This window comes from Sphaeramia orbicularis, chromosome 4 (assembly GCF_902148855.1).
Source record: "Sphaeramia orbicularis chromosome 4, fSphaOr1.1, whole genome shotgun sequence".
In the NCBI taxonomy this organism is placed as follows: domain Eukaryota; kingdom Metazoa; phylum Chordata; class Actinopteri; order Kurtiformes; family Apogonidae; genus Sphaeramia; species Sphaeramia orbicularis.
In genome coordinates, this window is record NC_043960.1 from 41,703,363 (window position 1) to 41,725,033 (window position 21,671).

General features: G+C 37.9%; 1 protein-coding gene across 2 annotated transcripts; it reads right to left on the reverse strand.

The window, feature by feature from the left end:
• Nucleotides 1–758: 758 nt before the first annotated feature.
• il12rb2 (interleukin 12 receptor, beta 2a) lies at nt 759–21,210 on the reverse strand. 2 transcript variants are annotated; one of them, XM_030132300.1, is made up of 16 exons: nt 21,037–21,210; nt 20,690–20,811; nt 20,111–20,368; nt 17,699–17,822; nt 15,398–15,588; nt 14,892–15,034; nt 12,854–12,986; nt 9,148–9,221; nt 8,490–8,697; nt 8,190–8,372; nt 5,542–5,643; nt 4,244–4,390; nt 4,029–4,154; nt 2,959–3,055; nt 1,887–1,974; nt 759–1,803 (listed from the first exon to the last, which is right to left on the reverse strand). In XM_030132300.1, exons 2-16 carry the CDS (start codon nt 20,748–20,750, stop codon nt 1,339–1,341), a joined length of 2,400 nt encoding a protein of 799 aa, XP_029988160.1. In that variant the 5' UTR covers nt 20,751–20,811; nt 21,037–21,210; the 3' UTR covers nt 759–1,338. The 2 variants fall into 2 exon arrangements, with proteins under 2 accessions (XP_029988160.1, XP_029988159.1); XM_030132299.1 differs by having other exon boundaries at nt 21,033–21,210.
• Between the last annotated feature and the right edge of the window lie 461 nt (nt 21,211–21,671).

Sequence of the window (21,671 nt, forward strand, 5' to 3'; positions counted from 1 at the left end):
GATTTGCATTTCAACACTGGTACAGGGGGTAGTAGAATCCACATTAAATACCTCTTCACCTGGTGACATTTAGAACCTGTAGATCATAATACTGGCATATGTCTTACAGTCAGTGGTTGTATTACAGGGTTCTGTGGGGTCTAAAGTCTTGGATTTACAAATTTGCATTTAATACCATAAAAAAGTCTTTAAAAGGTGTTGCATTTGATATTGTAGGTCATAAGTTATGTTGCCATAAATTTATTCGCTGTATTGTGTTAAATGTCCGAGCTGCAAGGAAAGACACAGTCTACTCTGTTCCACCTGTTCCCACCTGACACTATATAGAAATTAGGAACCAATTATCGCTAACTTTGCAGCCCCCGGTGAGAAATAACTCAGAATAGTGGGAATCAAGGTGTTGGAGTAAAATACACCAGAAAAAATCTATATCTTATCAAGTGTATTTTTCCTCATTTCTAGTCCAAATATCTCATCACACTTAAAATTAGACATAATCACCTCAAGAGTAACTTTTCAGTGAGATAAAAGAACTTCTTTTTAGACAGTAGATCTTGAAAATCTTTTTTCAAGAAATCTTACCAACATAATTTTCACTTGTTCCATGGGCAGATTTTTTTCTTTTGCTTAATTCAAGATTTTTTTTTTTGCTCAATTCAAGCTAAAAAATCTGCCCATGGAACAAGTGAAAATTATCTTGGTAAGATTTCTTGAAATAAGATTTTCAAGATCTATTGTCTAAAAATAAGTTCATATATCTCACTGAAAAGTTACACTTTAGGTGATTATGTCTTATTTTAAGTGTGATGAGATATTTGGACTAGAAATGAGAAACATATACTTGGTAAGATTTAGATTTTTTACAGTGTACACTTTTCTAAATTCTAGGATTCACAAATCTTTGCCAGTATGGCCGTGAGATGGACATTAAATTCTGTTGTAAGTAGTCTTAGTCTTAAATTTACTTTGTAGAAACGCTGTATTAGTGTCCAGTGTTTTTATGTTTTATAGACCAAAATGGTAATGCATGGTATAAAAAGTGCATTACTGGATACTTTAAAGAGATGTTATTGCAGTCTGGAGTGCAAGGAGGTAGTGAGTGTACATCTCAACTAAAAAAAAATTACACTGAAATTGGAAAAAAAAAAAATTGCTTACAATGCGATAATATGGTAACTGACGAGTATCTGGACTAGAGATTTTCGGTAACAGTCAAAACGTTTATCCAGAGCTCTGGTTTTCCTCGTTTCAAGTGCAGCATCCAGTCATCATCATCATCTTGTGCCCTTGACTTGAAGTCTATTCTCTTAAAACTACGGAAGCTGAGAACGGCCATCATTAACTGTTTGGAAAGAATTCACTGCAGTCGATTTTGACCGCATCAAGAGTTAACTTTCCTCCAAAAACCAGTGGGTCTTTAAAAATGTGACTGGAAAAGAAACCAGGCATTTCTATAAACTCCTCCTCCTCTTCCTCTTCCTCCTCATCCATAATTCCAGGCCCATGTGCTGCGATGTAGTCGATGGTCATGTTGGTGTCGGCAGAGGTCAACGTGTGGTTGGAGCTGCCCGAGTCCTGGGAGAAGCTCTTAATGTACGCGGTCCGAGGGTAGAGTGCTATGGTGGGCTCTGTGTCGGGGCTCAGGCTGGTCTGAGGACAGAGCAGCGGCGAGACAACTGTTGGTGTAAAGGTGTCAGCGGTTATCTTGGGCAACTCCTGAACATCCAGAAGAGAGAGAGTGGGTTCGTCCTCCTCCTCCGTCATGCTGGAGTTACTCAGTGGGAGCTGCAGATCCATCATGCCCTGTTTGGACACACACAGGCTGATATTAGGAACAATTCAGCTACAACAAAGCATGAATTTTAGTTCCCTTTTACTGAACTTACCTTCTCTTTAGTACATTCTTTTGCCCATTTGCTGTTTGCAGGATCTGGCACAACCTCAAGCATAAGGCACTGAAAAAACACCCAGAACCTGAGGAGGAAATGGGCAAAGGTGTTACATTAGCATTTAATTTTCACTGCAGCAGCAACTTCATGCATTTTCTGCACTTGCCAAATATGCATATATACCTTATATTTAACACTGAACTACCTCTACAGTTCAGGATTATTATCTTGAAAAAGTTGACTTATGAATCTGATCATTTGTATCTACATGTGCATCTCCAAAAATTCAAATTTGTGGAAAAGTTCAATATTTTCTGGCAGTTATATCAGAAAGTGGAAGTTGTATATATTCTAAACTCATGACAAGTAGACAGAAAATGTGTCAAGCTGTTGTTAGCCCACCCCCAAAGGGGAGGCAAGGGGTATTGTTTTTGATTCAGTTTCTTTGTTTGTTTGTTAACTCTCTAGCAACAAAACCATTGGTTGAATTCATACCAAATTGGGTTTATAGATTATCAGTGACCCTGAATAGATCACATTACATTTTGGGAAAAGTAGGTCAAAGTTCAAATTTTTAAAATCTTTTTTTCCCCTGTTGATTTATAATGGGCAAAATGTTAAATGCCTATAAAAACATCAATTTTGTTTCAATTTACTTCAAACTTGGTACATATATAGAGGCAATTGATATGCTGACATCAGCACATGCATAAACATGATGACATCAGCTGGGGATCGATGCCAAAATAAGAAACAATACGTGCAGGGGGCGGGGTTTGTTGTGCCTGGAACCACTTGTTTTATTTTAACAGTGTGTTTTTAACATATACAAAACTTACCCTTAACTTATTCGATGTACACCAGTGTATTAGCTAAATTTTTCCTATGTCGGCATATGCATCTAAGCTATAGTCTGTCATAATCAAAATTAAAAGGAAGAAATGCTTCAAACATTTGAGTTCACATGTAAAGAGTCTGGAATATATTGTAACATACTATATATTGAGTACAATATTGGACTTTTCCACTATATTCTAATGTATTTTGAGATGCACCAGTACATGTGTACCTTTGCTTTACTGCTGAACACTGGCACAGCCACAGAAAAACCATCAGGACCAGGACGATGATGCCACACACCAGTAGGACGGATCGCTGGGTTTCCTCTGCAACCATGGAGACAGACAATAAAAGGATGAAAGGCAGTGGCATGGTGACAGTACATTTTTATGAAGATACAGTAATTAAAAAATAAATCAGGCAGTTTACTAGCGTTACAAAACAGGTAAAGTATTCATTATGTAGTAAAATGGTCCCTGTCAGTGTTTTACTGTTTTAAATTATACTTTTGGTATCCTTCTAGGTGGTTCTTCTCGGTTCAACTGGACTTATTTAGCTCTTCTGAAAATGTTTTGTCTCTCATCCAAGAGACTTCTTGCAGTTCTGTGGAAACCACAGCTGGACTCACCTGGAAACAAACAAACCCCCCTGAAGGACTTGAACAATGACTCACCCCCTCCTCAGCGACCCTGAAACTCACACACAATACCCACCAACGACCCAGCCCCCCAGTGCCAGACCCTCTCTACGACCCTAACACTTAAATTCATTTGCATATGGATTAACACCTACACAGACTCCTCCCCCCACAGGTTTATAAATCCAAATTCCCCCACCAGCTATCAGCACTGAAGAAGTCTTTTGAAAATGTTTTGTCTCATATCCAAGAGAGCTAAATAAGTCCAGCTGAACCGAGAAGAACCACCAAGGAGAACGATGACCTGGGCATAAGACCTTACACAGACTGCTTTTGGTATAATTTTTTATTCTGTACATGATTAAAAATTAGCTCAATTGATGTACTTTATATATGTTTGTGTAGTTTAATCTAGAATACAGCATCATATTCTATAAGATCAAGTTTGTAGCATCACTGTCTTGTGAGGACCACACTTCACAAAAAAGTCAACTCAGAAAAACAGCTTTGTGACAATTGAACAGGACCTTATTCAGCATGGAAAAGATGGCAAGAAGAATGAGGCAGAAAAGTAAAAGAATAAAAAGTACAATACTTTCCTCTGAGATGAAACATTTATGTTAGCTTGACTGAATGTTAAAGAAAACTGAAGAGCTGCTTACGCTGGATGAAGAATTTGACCTTTTGACCTTTAAGGCCTTCTCCTTTATCAGTGGAGGCGGTCATCCATATGGTGTAGACAGCTGGAGACAGGTCTGCAATAATGAACATCCTGTCTGATGTGTTGTCTAAAACAATACAACACAGGAGATACTTTAATAACAGTTGTAGAAAATAAGATGGATTACAAACTTGTTGAATATAACATTGCTCTTACAAGACCTCTGGTATCCATCACTGTTTTCCAAATAGATGGTGTAGTGGGTGATGCAGCCCATGCACTGGTCCTGGGGAAGATCTACCCACGTCACTTTCACCAAATTTCCCTCAACTTTTTCTTTGACGAATGGACCAGCTGTTGGTGCTGCAATCCACACAGATGCATTTTACTTATTATTTTTCAGTTTCAACAGATGAGATGAAATTTAAAAAAAACATACCCCCCCTCAAATTGTATAAAAAACAAACAAACAAACAAACAAAAAACATATAAATACTGTGAGTGAAGGTCATACAGAGCAAACTCACAGGTAGTGCAGCCTATACACCCAAATTAGCACAATAATTGTGATGATATGATTTGGTTTAAGCAGTGACATAGAAATGAAAGTGTTAGAGTTCACACTGAAAAGGTAACACAAAAACAGGAGGTAAGAAAAGGGAAATGTATAATCAGGGTTCTTGCATCAGATGTGGTCAGTCGGATTAAACAGGTGAGCACAAGGTGAAAAGTGATTAGTCATGTGTATAAATAGGAATAAAAAGGGCAATACGTCTGAAAATTATTCCAACTTTTTATGGGCAACAGGGTATATAATTGTATGCAGCAGGGATCTTACAGAGATATTAGCTCTAGTATGTCTGGGAACCTTTGAGACCACTGTAATATTTTGCTGGTACTAGTACTGTTTATAACAAAACATGACGTAAAAAATATGGTATAACACCCCTAACATGCAGCTTGAATGTAATATATAATACATTTTGCAGACTATGATGGCTTATTCAAAAAATTTCAATAAGGGTACCGTACCTATACCATGGATTCAACGACAGTTTCTAAATGCTACTTTTTTAATGCCAGTCTCCCATTATAACATAATAATAATAATAATGATAATAAAATACACACTACCTTACAATGTTTAGCTTTATTTTTCAACTCCTTTCCATTTTTATATTCTCAAAGAAATAGTAACCACAACTTGAACATAAAAAAAAAAAAAAATGCGTACACTGAGAGAGATTAGAACTTCAACTTAATTATTGAAAATTGTCATGTCATTGACATGTACTTCTGCAACAGCTGATAGCTGTTACACAATGTGGGAGATTCACTTTTTTCAGATTTTCTGAAATGTCATGAGTGCATTATGCAATCAAAATTGATGCATGTTCCTTTTTTTTTTAATCAGTGAAACCATATCAAACTTGGCAAATACTGAATTACCTGACACTGATCTTAATAAAGACTCAAACCAAAACAAACAGTGGCCTACTGAGATATCCACTTACTGGACTCCATGGAGCTGACCCCATTAAACTCTCTCCTATTCACTGAGGACTCATTGTAGAAAACATAGACTGCCCCTTTATAGCACAGGAATGGCTTAATATCTGCAGAAGGAAACACAGCAACATGAGTGATACAAGCAAAAAAGGCACACAATTTGATCCAAAGTACAGAACAATGTATTAGTCGCTTTGCTTTTTACATCTGATTTCACCTGCACGTACTGTCACATCACTCATCTCGTCTGTTACAAACCTGCCTCACAGAATATATCATGAGATGATACAGCTACTCAGCTACCCAGATCTTTTTATACGTCTGATTTATAGTGTACAGTGTATAGTGTTCTTATGTTATACTTCTCTTAACTCATGTTTGTTGTAGTTTTATATTGCTATTAAACGTGTGTCATGCTGCTGCTAGAAGGCCTTCCTCTCTCATCTTTCATGATGAGAGTCTCTTGTGAAAAAGAAAAACCCAAAACTAAACAGATCCAATCCAAGTTAACAGAGGCAATTTCTCACAGACTGCAAGTGAAGCTCAGCTTCCCCTAAAATTGTGAAAATTAAATGGTCAAATATGTATGGTTGTGTTGACCATTCATTGACTACAAATGTGTTAGAACACGTTCATCTCACAGACGAGTTTGTTCAGAATCAGCTTTATCACAAATCAACGGGCTCGATGTTGTTCACATCTCATACATTCCCGCTGCACTGTTTTCTCATTCGATCTCTGCTCAGTGCATTTGCCCGTAGACGCTCAGCGTCCATGCACTTCAATGGGACTGAGTGTAATAGTTTTTTTTCATTGCCTCAAAACTGGACGGTAATTGGATAAATGCCACGATGTTGTCCCGCCCCCGGACACTCGGAGTCTCTGGGAGTAAATGGAGCTGTGGGCGGAGCTCAGCTGGGCTAGACGCTGGACTTCCACGTGCTGATTGGAGGATCAGTCGAAAGGCTGAATCCAGTTTGACTGACAGCTGTTTTGAGATCTACTCCTTCACTGACACAGTTCAGTTTAATACCGTCGCGCATTCTACTGTGAAATCGAGAGAGAAACCACAACGAAATTACTTGTTCATTTCTTGCACTGTAAATAAAACACACTCATTGTACTTCCTTGTTTCAATTTAACATAATTTCAACATTTTTACTTGTTTCAGTTACATAATTTAACCATTTCTTGTTTGAGTTTAATATCATTTTGTAGATAGTTAAATTAATCATACTGTTGGCTAGGTCGGGGTGAACTAGCTATCAAGCAAGGTGCACATGATGGCAGACAATGCTAATGGAACGGAGGGCTGAATTTCTGTTTAAATAACTTGACAATTTTTTTGATGTAAGCCGACAATGAGCTTCCCCTCTCTGAAAGACGAGCAACCGCCACTGGATTTGAACTATTTAAATGTCTTATTCTCTTCACTTTCTTTTCTACCTCTGTTTGTGCCTAACTGTATAAAGTTACCCATGTAATGCTTACATGTATGTGTGTTGCTGTTACAATATTTTGTTTGAATAAAAAATAACTCTGCAAACTGATCATTCTTTATTGTGCTTTCATCAGTTATTTAAGTTGTGTACACTTACATCAATTTAATTATACTTGATACTTTAAAATAAATAAACTTAACTAGTAGATATGAAGTAAACTGAACTCAAGACTAATGATCATTTTTACTTGCCTTTTTTGAGTGCAACCGGTTTCCTAGATTCGATTAAGTAAGATCAACTTGTCATATTTTGCAGTGTGCTGCTACTTGCCTCTCAGAAAACATTAAATGATGACTGAATTAAATGAATTACTGCCTCTGCCAAGGAACAGCGGAGGTTATAATTTCATTGGGGTTTATCTGTTAGCAAAATAACTCAAAAAGTTACGGACGGACTTTGATGAAATTTTTTAGGAAATGTTGATACTGGCACAAGGAACAAATGATTAAATTTTGGTGGCGATGTGGGGGACTGATCTGCCTTGGTGGAGGTCTGCGCTCTCCGGGTGCTTCTCTAGATGTTTTAGGATTTGGTGGCAAAGAATATATCTGGAATAAATCAATGTTTTTGTGCATTTTTGAAAATACAGAACTATGCCAAAAAAAAAAAAACAATGACAATTTGCTAAACTTCATACAGTGGAATGCTGTTTCCAGAGTCTGTGGTAAAAATGACAAATGAAAACCCCCAGTTTCATAAAAAAAGTACAGTACTTTGAAAATAAATCAAAAGAAGTTTTACTGATAGGTAGTTGCTGAAATATTTATTTTAAATAGAATGATTTTAGACCTGCAGCACTATTAAAACCTGGGGGGAAAACTGCTACTGACTTATTCAAAAAAGGAAAGTGTTATCTATCTATCTATCTATCTATCTATCTATCTATCTATCTATCTATCTATCTATCTATCTATCTATCTATCTATCTATCTATCTATCTATCTATCTATCTATCTATCTATCTATCTATCTATCTATCTATCTATCTATCTATCTATCTATCTATCTATCTATCTAAACTAAAGAAATGGTACTTTATTTCACCCTATATACTGTAAGCCACACCCATAAGGTATGGGCAAAAACCAGACGGCCCACAGACATGCTGGCCACTGGCAGTTGGAGGGACAGCATTAGTGAGGCCGACACACCTGTGATCACAGCGTGGTCTTCATTACCGCCCAGTCGGAGCCATTGTAGCTCCTCCAGCTTGCGGCCCTCTGGGTACCACTCCACCACATATGCAACAGGCAGCGGTGCAGTTCTGGGCTTCCTCCAGGAGATGGTGACATCGTGGTTGTCTGCTTTGACTTGCACATCACCAGAGAGCTCAGCTGAAAAAAAGAAGAGCATGTTTGTTTAGTTTAACGGTGCAGCCTGAAATGAATCATGTTCAAAGATCCTTCACTCCTTGGTTATGAAACTCCACAAAGGACTGAACAAGCTCTCACCCTCTGTGTGGTGAGTTGTGATTTTGGCAGGAGGAGACAGTCCTTTGGAGTTGGACGAGTACACAGTAACTTCACAGTCAGCACAGAATGGGACTGAATAATTTCTGACATCTGCGCTGATGTTGATGGAGGCCAACACTGAGCTCTGCCTGGAAACTCTGATTATGTACCGCACAATCCTTCCTCTGGCAATGGAGATGTTTGCCTCCTGCATTCAGAAAAATGAAAAAAATGAATGAAGTTAATTGCAGAGTTCAACACCACATATTTCGCTGTTTATAATGTGAGTTGGGGATTACAGGTCTTACAGGATGCTTCAGCATATTGCAACAGTTTGGAAGACACATCATTTCTGTGCAGCTCCTGGTTTCTTGTAAACTGAAACTGTGGTGTCTGGCGTCAGGTTTCAGTTATCTCTCACTATTTTAATGTATTTTATGTGTGTGTGGTAAAGGGTGTGAACGTGTGTGAGCATCAGCATCACACCTCAGAAGTGGTCAAAGTTTGACCTTTACGTTGTGCAGAACAGAGTAGTCAAGTTAAAAGATCACCAAGTGTCACTCAGAAAGATGCCAGAGTTTAATCAGATTGCACAATGTCACCACAAATGCAATTTAACTATACTTAAACCTTATGATGAGGTTGGATTAAAACGTACCTTCCAGTAAACTCTCACAGAGTTTAATTCAGTGTTGGGTTCAGTGAACCACACATCCAACTTTTTAGCAGGAGCTGGAAAACAAGAGCGAGGTGTTAGCAAAGACCAATGTCATCATGTATGAGGAAGCTTCGACCTTTAGAGTTTTACTGATATTGACTTTTCTATTGAGGAAGAAGAACAAAAACCCCACAGCCTTTTCATCAAATCACTTCCTCTATTGGTGTAGGTCTCTGACAATGACCCCCCGTTGATTTCCTTTATGCAGGTCTTCAGCCTGTCTCTAGTTCAGGTTCTTTGGTATTCAAACCTGTGGGTCCTGACACCCCCGCCCTCCTTTGTTACCTTCCTGAGTACCTTTTAATATGCTCATGACCCTTGTTTGAATATAGTGTATCTCATACTCCATGCTGTGATCCCCTTTCAGCTCACACTCTCAGACTTCCACTCTGTGTGTTTAATCCCACCGTATACTGGGAGTGAATAAACCACACCACTGCAACATACTTTGGGTTTTTTTCAGTACTTTCAACAAAATGTATGAAATACTTGGAAAGAAATATCCACTCCACATCTTAGATTATGTTAGTGTCACACAGCTTTGAGTAGCAACTGCAGAAAACTCTACATCAGCCTTCAATATGTGAAGTAAAATCTAATATAGATGCATGTTCATGACGGAGGTTTCTCTTTGTTTCTTATGTAAATGACAACTAACCCTCTGCTGTATCAGGTGAATTAACTGTTTCATTCAGATTAAACCCCATAAAGACCCAAAACAACCTCCAGTGACCAAAAGCATCTATGGATCTAAAATATTTAATACCTGTTTATCCACTAATTCTATCAATACATGTAAATAATTGGTATAAAATACAGTTTGTCATCTTTTCATAGTCATCAGATATGACCCATTTGGATGTTCAGAGGCTCCGTAGTAAACACTGAAAAACACCGTCATCTTCTACTGTACAACATTGAGTAACCAGTAAAATCCACAAAGGCCACGTTCAGACTGCAGGCAAATGTGGCCCAATCTGATTTTTTTGCTCACATGTGAAATGTATCTGATCTGTTAAAGACAGTTTGAACAGCACAAATCCAACATGTTGGTGGTCCTAAATCCAATACATATCAGATTTTTTGCAGCGTGACTTCAGTTTGAACGGTCAGGTCGCATTTATCTGACCTTTAATGCGTTGAAATGCGACAAACATCACAATTCTGCATCCGTTCATATTCACTTCTGTAAACACAATGCCTGCCTGTTGTCGGAGCCTAAACCTTACGGTGAGAAAAAAGCACAATGAGCTTGTAGAGTTCTAAATTTTATTACAAAATGATGTTTCAAATTGAAGAGAACAACCAACGATAAGCAGCAATGATCAATACACAGATTCAGAGATAAAGTCTCACTGTTTGCAAACAGGGTCCAGTCTGCTAGCCTTTGTACTGTGCAGGTCATGTAAACATGTTTACCTAAGTTCCATCACATGTTCCTACAGTGTCTGGGTTTTGATTGGATTTTAATGATTTGCTCAGTATAGCAAGTACAAAGTTTAACATCGTCAGAATGACAAATACAAAGTTTAGACAAACTGCTTAGACAGAATTATCATTTTTCCTCCACACCTGTGTGGTCTCGTATTCCGTCAGGACCTCTTTTGTGCATGTGGGTCACTTCAGGGTCACATTCAGCTCATACTCAAAACTGATAGAAATGGGATTTAATGTGTAATATGAATGAGCACACAAAAAAATTGGATTTCACAAAAAATCCAAATTGTGCATTAAGACCTGCAGTCTGAACCTAGCCTTAGTTTAACAGTGGATGGAGACACTTGTTTTTAGGTTCAGTTAATCATAAACTTTACTGAAAAAGTGACTTTTTCTCCAGTTTTCTCTGTTTTTTATCAAACAACCCTCAACTTCAATCTGAGCCTTTATGAACATCTACAGGATCAGTGAATTGAATATAGGAAAATACCCGATTTTCACTGAAAAAATGAAAAATACAGAGGATAATATTATAATAAATGGTGATAAATCACTTAAGAAAGGTTAAATAGAGAGAAAAATTCATTTGGAAACTGTCACAAAAGTCACACTGGGTCTTTATGGAGCTGACTGCGTTTCATCACAGGAAGAGACCCAAGTGCAGTACTTTCCTCTACTATAACGCTGAGACAACACTAGTGTGTGTAACAGAAACATGTATGAAAAGAAAAGACATCAGTGGTCAAATATGTACATGTACAGTATGTGTGACACTACACTGTTAACTGTCTAACACTGTCTAAACATGAGCCACACATACACACACTTACATTTTCCAAAGCACATGAACCTGTCACCTTGCAGTCAGTTACTGGTTAAATTTCACTTCAGTATTATAATGACAAGACTGATGTTGTTGACTTTCTGTTGTTATAGTCACATGTTAACACGAGGACTAGTCTGAGACCACTTCCCTGTTGGTGTCACTTCAGCTAGAGGTGGAAGAGCTACTACTATTACGTAAGTAAAAACAGAAATATAATGCATAAACCCCATTTTAAATTAAAGGCCCTAAACTGAGACTTTTATTTAAATAAAAGTATGGTGGTGTTACCACAAAAATGGACTTTGAAATAACACTAGTAAAAATAAGTTATATAAGTTTTACTGTATATTTTTATGTATGATTCTGACTTCATCACTAAGAGTATTTTCACGCTGTGATTTTTCAATGTAGAGCCAATTAAAAACACTTTCCCTGTGAAATGTCCAGGAATACAAACACAAAGTCAAAGTACAAATGGAGCAAAATATAATAAATGCGCTCCTATTATTGGTAATTACTGGTTGATTTGTGGATTTGATGGAGTCTTAACATACTCTGTTGAAGTAATAGGCTTTGGAAGCTACTTCACTCTGTACACACAAAATGACCTCTTTTTTTGTTATTGCATATTACTTTCTACAAGCATATCTGAAGAGTGTGTCATCTGACTTTCACACCTCTGTGGAAAGTGGATGCGACATGCTGCAACACAAATGTGCCTACGGGTACAAATAAAATAACTTGACTAAATGTTCGCGGCTTCTTGGAGAGGTGGACCTGTGATCTGTTTGCAGCGACGATAGTCTTATCTATCCTCTCATTACCGGGTTGAACAACAGAAAATATCCGGTTTAAAGTCAGCATCGACAAAAATATCTCATCAGCGGCTGTTTTCTAAGATAAACGATGATGATCTGCTGAAAGCTGATTCATTTGCTAACACATCTATAGGCACACATATCTGTACACCATCAGTAGTGCTGTTTTTTTCCATCTACATCCTCTTCACCACTGCACACACTTGTACAATACACAACTGATAAGACAAAGCCACAGCCTGTTTACTCTGTTTCATTATAATCTGATCATCAGCCACTGCGACTTATCACCAAAGGATAGTAGGAAAGTTATCTCAACACAGAACCCAAAAAAGATTGTTTCGGTGGCTAATGCGTATCCTCCAGACAAACAGCGATAAACTGGTAATACAAACATAATCAAAGCAAAGGAAACCCGTTGTTGTCTGGTAGATGCCAGGCAAAATGCCACAGAGATACTGTATGTATTCATTCAGCTCTGTGTTCAAAACAGCAGTGCTTTCCTCAGGAGGCTCAGTAATGTATAAATGTACAATCAAGAGCAGAGGGTTAAATGTTTACTTACCTTCTTCTTGAGTCCAGTTTGATATTTGAGTGCTCCACTCGCTCCAGTGTCCATTGCTGAACCTGGATCTGGCCTGGAACTGGTACAACCTGTAGGGCTCCAGAAAGGTGATGGGCCGGACCTGCTGCCCACTCTGCAAACCAAAATAGGACTATGTTAGACTTTATTTATTTGACTTTAGCTCACGCTCAGTTCCCCACTTATGGTCTTAAAATAGTGTATGAACAAAGCACTGTTGCATGGAAATGGTAATAATAAAAAAAAATGCTTTATTCATCTGGTCCACTACACCTTCAGGCAAGTACTGTCATTTTTAACAAAGCTGAACTTTTACTTGAAGTGGAATATGTGCATTTGCTCTTAATACTTCTAAAGAACACCAGTTATATTTTGTTTGAACACTGGTCTTGTTCCTGTTTTGCATTAAGAACACGTGTAGTGCATTGATATAGGGCATGATACATGTGTCATATATTTTGTAGTATTTTAATGGATCTTTTGTTGAATGGGTTTCCATATATATTCAGTTCCCATGTACACTCCTCCTTGCCACCATGTGAAAACCTCTTGCCATCCCTTTGTCAACTGTTGCTTTTACATAGAGGAGGATAACTCTGAGTTCAACATGTATTTATGTCTTTAGCAATGAAGCATTAATGTTTACATAGTACCAACTCAAGGGTGGACCACTGTCACCACAGCAGCACATTTTGGTAAAAGTGGTGTACAATATTGATATGCACTTTAAACAAAAACTAAAATAAAATAAAAACAGTTCAGAAAGTCATGCATCACATTCCTGACTTCTCACTCACTCATTTTCTGAACCCGCTTTATCCTACATTCCTGACTTATTTTTATATATTATATTATATTATATTATATTATATTATATTATATTATATTATATTATATACAGTGCCTGGCCAAAGGTCCCACACACCATGGCATCATTTATGTAACACAAAGCTTATGCAATAACATAATAAATGTCACCCCATTTATTTCCTTCCAGAGTTATATTAGTTTTTGTCCCAGATCTTGCATTGACGCTAGAGAGTTGGACCGCTACACTGCAAATTATTTGGCTCTTACCGGGATATAAAAACTTCAATTCAACGATTTAGAAGTATTAGATAATTTATTTTCTTTTAAGAGTTAATTTCTTATTTTAAGTGTTCATGCATCTGTAGACATGCTTATTTCTAGATTTAACAATCTTAAATCAAGAAACCTTTTCAAGTGAAGTTCTCCTGCTGCATGGACAGATATTTCACTTGTTGTGAGTACCTTTTTCCTCAGATTTAGTGTTTTTATCTTGCTTTTTGACACCCCTTTTTTGCAGTGCATATAAAGTCTTCTCCAGCACAACAACAAAGTTTCTCAGCAGGGTTCAGGTCTGGACTCTGAAGGTCAGTCCTTGCTTTCTGAACCATTCTTTCACAGTTTTAGCCTGATGGATCCTGGCATTGTCCAGTCTTTATGTGGTCATTCAACTTGTGGAAGGAGATTTTACTCAACCCATAAAGGATAACTTCATCCTAAAATTTATGAGCATTCAAAATTAGCCCATACATGGTTTTCACTGAACAGGACGGGGATAAAAACTATAACCTAAACAGGAACTAAGCTGTAAGAATTCATCACATTTGTCTCTGAAATGTAGTGGAATAGAAGAACATAAAGTTGATAGTAAGTGTGGAATGTGATATGTGTGACACTGCTGCAGATGATCTTTATTGTTTTATTTCTATGTGTTTTTTAACTGTTTTAGCCTCTTGGAAGACATTTTACAAGTCAACATCTAAGAAAACCTGAAAATGAAAAGGCATCTTATTTTCAATTGATTTCACATGTGCACACAACAGACTACCTATCACTCATATCTACCTTTGGTTTTGAATCAGCAGAAGAACAAACCTCAGCCCTGTGCTCTCAGAGGTGTTAAGCGACCTTCTGCGTTATCTCAGTCAAGATCTCATTTGATGACACTAAATCTTTCCATTCGGAGTAAAAGTGAACAGGTACGACTTCTTACTGTGTCTGGAAAAGTTGTCCAGCCCTCTTGTCCGGTCCTGTACTGGATCTCCAGATGCTGAGTCCTCACTGGCTGAGTCACTGTGATGTCACAATGTCGTGAGGAGCAGTGGGCTTGGCTGAGAACAGGAGCTGAGGGCATCGCTGTTCAGATAAACACAGTCAACATAGTGCACAGGTAAACCAAAAAGTCCTGCACATTTTCCTATTAACTGAAAAAACAATGACACAATGAAACAAGCCACAAAGTGTACTTACATGTTTTCTATAGAAAAAGTAGTGTGAAAACAAATATAATCTACACCGTTATTATAAATCATAATTGTACTCGCAGATTAGTTGAAAAAGAGGCTATAAGAAACAAAATCAAATACCACACAATGTCAAGATAAAAATAATCACGTGGTGTCTGTGCGACGCTCCAGACAAGAATGACAGGTCTGACCATCAACTACCTGACGAATGAAATGAGATCTTTATGGATAAATGATTCTTCTGCATTCTTACCAATATCACTGAGGGTGTAGTTAATGGTGTCTGACACTGCAGAGCCGAGCTTATTTTCAGTGCAGACCCACACAGAGATGGACTGGACAGATGTGGACACATTGAAAGTAGCTGATTGGGAGTCAGTTCCTTTACTGGAGACTCTGTAGGACTTTGGTGGCTCGGTGTGGTTTCCAGACACAGTTCTCACCCTGAAAAACATATTTGATTTTCACAGCTCAAGCAGAGGTGTCAAAAGTATTCCCATTCATTACTCAGGTAGAAGTATAGATACTAAGGTTTAAACAGACTTCTGTAGAAGTGTAAGTGTCAACTCAAGCTTTTTACTCAAGTAAAAGTGTAAAAGCACTAGTTTCAAAACTACTTAAAATATAAAAGTAAATGTAAGGGGAAAAAATCCATTAGGACAAAAGCTTAGGCCACACTACAGGGGCCTATAGTGCACTACCCCACCTCCCCAAAAATCATTTTTCTAAAGGCCATAATGACTATGACGTTATATTAAAATGTTAATGTTGAAAAAGTTGGGATGCACTAAACTACCTGTTTCAGTAATAATAATAATAATAATAATAATAATAATAATAATAATAATAATGGATTGGATTTATATAGGGCTTTTCTATGAATGCATATGTAATGGAGTTAATGTATGTAGTGTGTGATTCCATTTGCCATCTCACACTGTTACTGTATTAATTACAATTTTATTTTATCGCCATTGAACGCCACACCCCTGCAGACTAGGGTCGTGCACCCCAGGGAGAAAGCAACAGTTTCGCTGTGCTGTCTACCTGGTACGTACAAACGTTGTCAGTCCCGTCATTATTTTACATTTTTTAAAATTTTAATTTCATATCTATGTGACTGTATTACACCATTATATTTGTGTAAAGCTTAGCTTCCTATCGGCTGAGCATATTCTGGAATGAAAATGACAGTATTCTTAATTATATGTTCATAGCATGATTAACATGTGGTAACATGTTAGCTAACTTTGATTTTTTTTAATTTTAGATTAGCAGTGTGCGAACAAGGCTCTGGTGTTACTAATGAGACTGACTGTATACTTTTCTGCCAGGAATAAACGGCAAGTGTCCAAAGAAGTTCGGTTTTGTCATATCTAACACAACGCATGAATACAGCCACTACACATACTCAAAGCATGTACAGTAGATCCATTATTTATTCACTCACACGTTCACACTCTGATGGCCGTAAACTACATATGTAGCCACAGCTGCCCTCCACCAACAAACATTCATACGCATTCATACACCAGTGTGAGTAGCAGCACTGGAGGCAAGGAGGGTGAAGTGTCTTGCCCAAGGACACAAAAGCACATGACTAGGACAGAGAGGGATTCGAACTGCCAACCCTTCAGTTACTGGACAACCTGCTCTACATTGAAAATGGTCTTCCTGGCTGCTACCAACCTCCTCGCTGGTGCTTGGTTGGGACATTTTGCTTGAGTTCTCTTGAGTGTCTGCCAAGGACATCTTCATACTAGGCTACATACAGGGGTTGAACAAAATAATGGAAACACCTTAAAAATCAACAAAATATAATTTAATATGGTGTAGGTCCGCCTTTTGCGGCAATTACAGCCTCAATTCTCCGAGGTATTGATTCATACAACTTGTGAATTGTTTCCAAAGGAATTTTAAGCCATTCTTCAGTTAGAATACCCTCCAACTCTTTTAGAGATGATGGCGGTGGAAATCAACGTCTTACTTGAATCTCTAAAACTGACCATAAATGCTCAATAATGTTGAGGTCTGGGGACTGTGCCGGCCATACGAGATGCTCAACTTCATTAGAATGTTCCTCATGCCATTCTTTAACAATTCTAGCTGTATGGATTGGGGCATTATCATCTTGAGGTGAAGGTGTTTCCATTATTTTGTCCAACCCCTGTACATCTGCTATGTCCTTGATGGAGGGTGACGTGATTTGTGTAATGTGCAGGTGCAATGGATTGCATACAAACCAATAGGGTGTCAGAATGGTATATGTGTATACTTGCCATCTAAGCACAATCAAATTCATTCTATCCAGATGGCACAATTTATCTGGATAAGCCAAAATTAGTAACGAGGCTATTTTTAAATGTAAGGAGTTGAAGTAAAAAGTCAGGTGAAAAATAATTACTCCAGTAAAGTATAGATAACCAAAATTTCTACATAAGTAAAGTAATGAAGTATTTGTGCTTCGTTACTTGACACCTCTGTGTTCAAGTAATGTAATGCCAAACTGTGAGATGTTTTGGAGACTTTCTTGTAGCCTCTCTTCCAAACTCACCATAGGTTTGCAGTATTCCAAAGGTAAGTATCCCATCCTCTGTTCCAAGAGCAGATCACAACTCCACTTTGAGGATGTGTGACTTTGTGAACACAAGAAATGTTGTTGGGACGATCAGGTGGGTCTGAAACAAAAAGAGGAATGAGATGATGAGTCAAATACATCAAATTGAAAAACTTAGCTTGGTTTTTTTGGTGACATTTGGAACTGCAGTCATACAACTTGCATAAAATTTCTTTTTTTTTTTTTTTTACCTTGTTGCCATCTTTTTTCCATAACAGACAATTAACATCATTAATGAGAAAAAAAAAGAAAAAATATGAACATAAACAGACCCCACATCTTGAGATTGGGCCTCATCCATCACGTACAAACAACAATGCAGAAATAGATCACGTACACATTATGAACATGAATCTCCAACTTTGTTAAGGTTGTACATGGAGAGGGAAACCACATAGACAAGAGTTTCCACCACAATACAAGTAATTCAAACAAAATTTAAGCAGCGAAGGTATAGGAATCTTAACCCAAATATTCAGTGACAGTCCAAAAAAGAGGTACTTTTAGCTGTAACTGAGCAGTCTTGTACTCCATCATGAGGACATGTTTTACTTTCTGCAACCAGTGAATTATCACAGGAGGTTCAGGCTTCAGCCAGTTAATAATATACAGCAATCATCAGCAAAACATGCAATATATAACACTCTTCTGTAGTAAACAGGTGATTAGGAAGCACATCTAATAAAAACAATGAAGGCTCCATGGGAAGGTCTCTTTCCAAAAATTTTTCCTGCGCTTCTTTGATATTTTTCCAAAATGTCCGTATTTTTGGGCAATCCCAAAATATATGAGTATGATCACCCACCATACCATAGTTCCTCCAGCACTTATCATTAGAGGTGAGTTTGGAAATAAAAGTCTTCAGTGGGGTTCTGAAGAGTCTTGTTTTGACTCTTTCCAGTATTGGCTTCCAATCCCCTTATGACATTTGGAACATCCTCCCATAAACCTTCATCTGTTACTGTATTCAACTCCAGGTCCCATTGCTGTTTGATGTGTAATGTCCTCCGTTGGTTTTTCATTTCACCATTTCTAAACTGTTGTTGTGTTCATGTAGAAAGCATTTAGTGCATATTCACAGGTAGGGAACTTGTGTGTGGTATGTGGCAATGAACAATTTTATTTTCAAAAACCCCAGTGCTTGTTTTAGAATAAACAGCTTATCACACTTAGCTTTTGACACTTATATGTACTCAGCTTACAACAAACAGACTGTGTGCACCCAGGAAGAAAAAGAAAGCAGAACCAGCTATGTCTCAAATAATCAGTGGTTGAAGAAGTACTCAGGTCATTTACTAAACTAAAACGACTAATATGACTGTGAAAATAGTCCATCGCATGTGATAAATGTAGTCACTGTGCAAAGACACGGTCACTGTCAGGGTTTGACTTTTACATATAATGTGTTTGTATTAATACAGATGTTGTTTGTTGTAGATGTTAAGTTCATTTGAGGATTTTATTTAAGTACACATGGTGAAAATGTGGGTAGTTAATCATATTCTTTAAGATCATCATGTGTTTTAGTCAGTGGTGCAGAAAGGGTCCCCTGAGGCCCCAAGCTATATATATATACATACATATATATATATATATATATATATATATATATATATATATATATATATATATATATATATATATACTCACACACACACACACATAGCACACAACCTGCATGCAATATCTGACTCTGACAGAGACAGACAGGTGAGGGAGGGGCAATTTGGACACAGGGGGCCCGTTCAGAGAATTTGAGACTGCTAGTTGTTACTGCAGCTTCTCCCTGCCGCTGTGTAGTGAACTTATTCTTTAGACAGTTTGTGTCAAGTCTGTTGGTCCTTTGGGGGCCCCTGCTGGCTTAGGGGCCCCAAGCAGCTACCTGCCTTACCTAATGACAAGCTGCACCACTGGTTTTAGTATCACTGTCTTGTCAAAAAGCCAACTTTTCTCAAGCTCATAAACAAGTTTTCAGCTTTGGGGCAATGCATTTTCAATCACATCCAAGAGCTTTAAACCATAACCCTTGAATTTTATATTCAAATCCACTGTGTTTGGAGATACATGGTCAAGAAAGAGATGGAAATAGTCCTGTTAAGGTAACTACAGCCGTCAGATACATATAGTGGAGTCAAAACTGCAATATCTGCCTCTAAGATGTAGTGAAGTAGAAGTATGAAGCTGCATAAACTGGAAATAGACTATTAAAGCACCTCATTAGAGGAATTCCTCTTATAATAAATGAATACACACACAAAGCTCTCTGTTAATGTCACACCCTGTAACTGCTGATTCACTCAGTCACTTCAGTTAAGAGACAAACCAGTGCATAAACACAGTCATACTCACATCCAGCTGAGATGTCTATTCCACAGGGATCACGTGTAGAGTCGTCACACACACAACTAAATGTCCGGTTCTTTTGAATGTTCACCACATCAAAATATATGGTTGTGGAATTGAAGGTTTTGTGTGTGTGTCGTTGGGGTGGGTGGTCACACAACGCTGATTGTTTGCATGTGAGGGTGAAGATGCAGAAGACCTGAAAACTGGAGTTGTGCTGCACCACAGTACCAGCACTGGACTTGATGATGCATGGTTTCTCACCTAAACAGACAAAAGACATCTTACATGTACTTCACCTCAGCAGCTAGTCTGGTAAAAGCAACAAAGAGCACAGATAAGGAAAATAAGGAAATGAAAACATCCATTACTTTCATGGACATGTGATCTGAGCATTTTAGAGGTAGTTAGATAAGAGGCTGTGATAAGATCTTAAACATAACTTCATGTTAGTTCATAAAACAGAGAAATGACAATCAATGACCTTCCACAGTCTTTAAATTAACATATTCTGTGACAGTTTTATGTTGACCTTATGATACACATACATTTATTTTTATGCAATAAATAATGATAAGAACATACCTTTGCAAAGCTGCAAAGCCATCACAGTGAGGACAGAGAAGATGAACCATGTCTGGGACATTTTGTCTGTCAGTTATCAATAAATGTCTTCTAGTCTTTGTCTTACATAACCAGAGGAGATGCTGGATTAACCACAGGTACAAAAAAAGAGAAAGAAATCAAGCAATATTTACTGATGATTATGTAAAGATATACAGATTATTTCTCATTTATTGTCCACATAATGTACATGGCTCTTATTTTAGGTGGATCAGAGATGGTGCGCGGACAGGTGTAACGCGTCACACAGCACTCAACCACTAAAGGCGACTGTGAAAACATGGAAAACAAGCCTTAAATTTACCCACTGTCTCGACCCATCCCAGAATCATGATAAAGTCTTCCTTCAGGAGTGGATGAGGGTCTATCCGTCATCGTAGCTCTCCCTGATCGTCATCTGCACGGCGCGCAGTGGGTCCACGGTGTGGTGAAGTGTCTCTGGTGGATGTGTACTGTGTGACTGACTCCTCTGGTCTGACGAACACTGTTAGTCACACACAGACTTCTGCTGCCTCAGACTGAAGCCACACACACACACACACACACACACACACACACACACACACACACACACACACACACACACACACACACACACACACACACACTATCACTACTATACTACACACACATATATGAGTGACATTATACAAAAGAAGGAAACAGAAAGGAGGATACTGTTGAATGTATCTGTGGAAAGGAACACAGGACTGGGATTAGGACAAAGCATCCTGTTGAAAAATAAGTCTAGTGTTTTCATGCATTTTGTATATCTTATATACGTTTGTGCAATTTTGTTTTTGGGATTTACTGAAAGAAAAAGAGAGTTGTAACCTACTCTTATATATAAAAACTAGCGCTGTCAAATGATTCAAATTTTTAATCAGATTAATCACAGGGTTGCTGTGGATTAATTTTGATTAATCATGATTAAATATCATTA